At 38.9% G+C, this 1,932-nt stretch overlaps 2 protein-coding genes across 2 annotated transcripts in view; one reads left to right on the top strand and one right to left on the bottom strand.

The window, feature by feature from the left end:
* LOC110228494 overlaps nt 1-784 on the bottom strand; it is a 924-nt gene extending 140 nt beyond the window's left edge. Inside the window, exon 1 of the mRNA XM_021026139.1 lies at nt 70-784. Coding sequence (XP_020881798.1) covers nt 70-746 — 677 coding nt within the window. The 5' untranslated portion in view covers nt 747-784. The remainder of the gene's footprint in view (nt 1-69) is intronic.
* A 1,062-nt stretch (nt 785-1,846) lies between these two features.
* Nucleotides 1,847-1,932, top strand: part of LOC9311641 (alpha-xylosidase 1) — a 3,457-nt gene continuing 3,371 nt past the window's right edge. Inside the window, 1 exon segment of the mRNA XM_021026138.1 lies at nt 1,847-1,855. Coding sequence (XP_020881797.1) covers nt 1,847-1,855 — 9 coding nt within the window.

The following is a 1,932-nucleotide window of genomic DNA, read 5'->3' as shown; positions in this document are numbered from 1 at the left end:
GACACCTTAAACACAAGTTTACCAAAGCTTGATATTAGCCTATGTATCTTGTCAAGAAAGGAGTGATACCTTGGCCAATTTGATGGGTCAATAATGGCGTCAATTGCAGCATGACAATCAGACCATATTTCAATGTTATCCAAATGCAAGTCAGAAAGACTATGTAGAACCCAAAGGATCCCTCTTAATTCCGCAGCGATACGATTTGAAGCGGGTAGAAACATTTCTCGCGCATGGAAAACTGCATCTCCTTGGTAATTCCTTACCATCCAAGCTCCACCACACATATGAGACTCATTTAACCAAGAGACATGAAGATTACACTTAAGAAAGTTAATGGGAGGTTTAACCCATCTGGTCTCACGGCGAGAATTCAGACCAGTACCAAGAGGAGGCTGCGGTTGTGTCTCCTTTAACTTATTCCACAGTTCCGCTTCTTCTATTGCATGAACTACCAATGCATTCAAATCACCTTGTTTCCCAGCATATAAAACTTCATTGCGGTGCTTCCAGATTCCCCACAAGATCCACGGAATCGCCATACGTATAGAGAGTGAAACACTATCATTGCTCATAACTTTCAACAAAAATGCTAGATTGTCATTAGTTGAATCTGTAAACCCGTGAGAAGGTAAGGGAATGTTGGCAATCTCCCAAACTTCTCGCGCTGGCCAACAATTAAAAAGAACATGGCTGATGGATTCCAAATCATTTTGACAAAGAGAACATTGAAGAGCAGAATTCATACCATGAGCCTGAAGACAAACCGAGACTGCTAAAGCACCAGATAAAGCTCTCCATAAAAACGTTTTGATCTTAGGAATAGTCTTAATCGCCCAAATCTTCTCTTTAAGTATACAAGTCTCCTTGTCATGAGCAGATAAAGGTGTAGGATCAGTTTGTAAATGAGACAATAACCAATTACCACTCTTGACCGTGTAACACCCAGACCGGTTATAAGCCCATACATAGCTATCTGCTGCAGCCACATTTGGAGGATAAGACATAATTCTGACAACATCCGGTGGAAAAAACAGTTCCGATATTAGATTGTGGTTCCAAGAGCCTTGGGGGGTAATAAGGTTTGAAACCCGCAAATCTAAATCAAAAAGAGACTGTTTGTTGAAAGGACGACGCAGGACGTTATCAAAGATCCATTTGTCAATCCACACACTAGTAGTTTGTCCATTCCCGATGGTTTTTATGAGGCCTTTTCCAAGCAGAGCCCTACCATGGATAATGCTGCGCCACGCATAAGACGGTCGAGCCCCAACAACAGCATCCATAAAATCCTTACGGTGATAATAACGTGCTTTATATACCCACGCCAACAAAGAGTTTGGTTTTGTAAGAAGTCTCTAGACCTGTTTTGCGAGTAAAGCTTGATTAAAATCACCAACAGCTCGAAAACCTAAACCACCTTCTTTCCTTGTTTTACACATCTTTTCCCAAGACACCCAATGCATCTTCTTATGTTCTTCACATGAGTTCCACCAAAAGCTTGTCATTGCATTCGTAATCTGTTGGCATTGATATTTTGTTAGTTTAAAACAAGACATGGCGTACACAAAAATGACAGGTAAACATTGATCCAATTGCTTCTCAAATGTACACAAAAGTGACAAACATTGATCCAATTGCTTCTCAAATGTACACAAAAATGACAGGTAAACATCATTGTCTCATTAAAATTATCATTTTATTCTTATCAAAAAAAAAAAATTATCATTTTATTTGGAAGTTAGAAGTGCATTCGCAAAATAATTGTCACCTGTGGTGGTGGTATTATACTTAAATAAATTGATTAACATTCTTCAAATAAAAAGCGTTTTTACTTTTTCCGTCAATGGTTCAGGTTTAGACTAGGGAATTTGGGATTTCTAAAGGATGAGCAACTTCGCTTTGTGCAATTAAATAAGGTCTTAATTTCTA

Source organism: Arabidopsis lyrata (genome assembly GCF_000004255.2).
Source record: "Arabidopsis lyrata subsp. lyrata unplaced genomic scaffold ARALYscaffold_5, whole genome shotgun sequence".
Classification (NCBI taxonomy): Eukaryota; Viridiplantae; Streptophyta; class Magnoliopsida; order Brassicales; family Brassicaceae; genus Arabidopsis; species Arabidopsis lyrata.
Note: the sequence above shows the minus strand (reverse complement) of the source record. Positions and strands in the feature narration are given on the sequence as shown.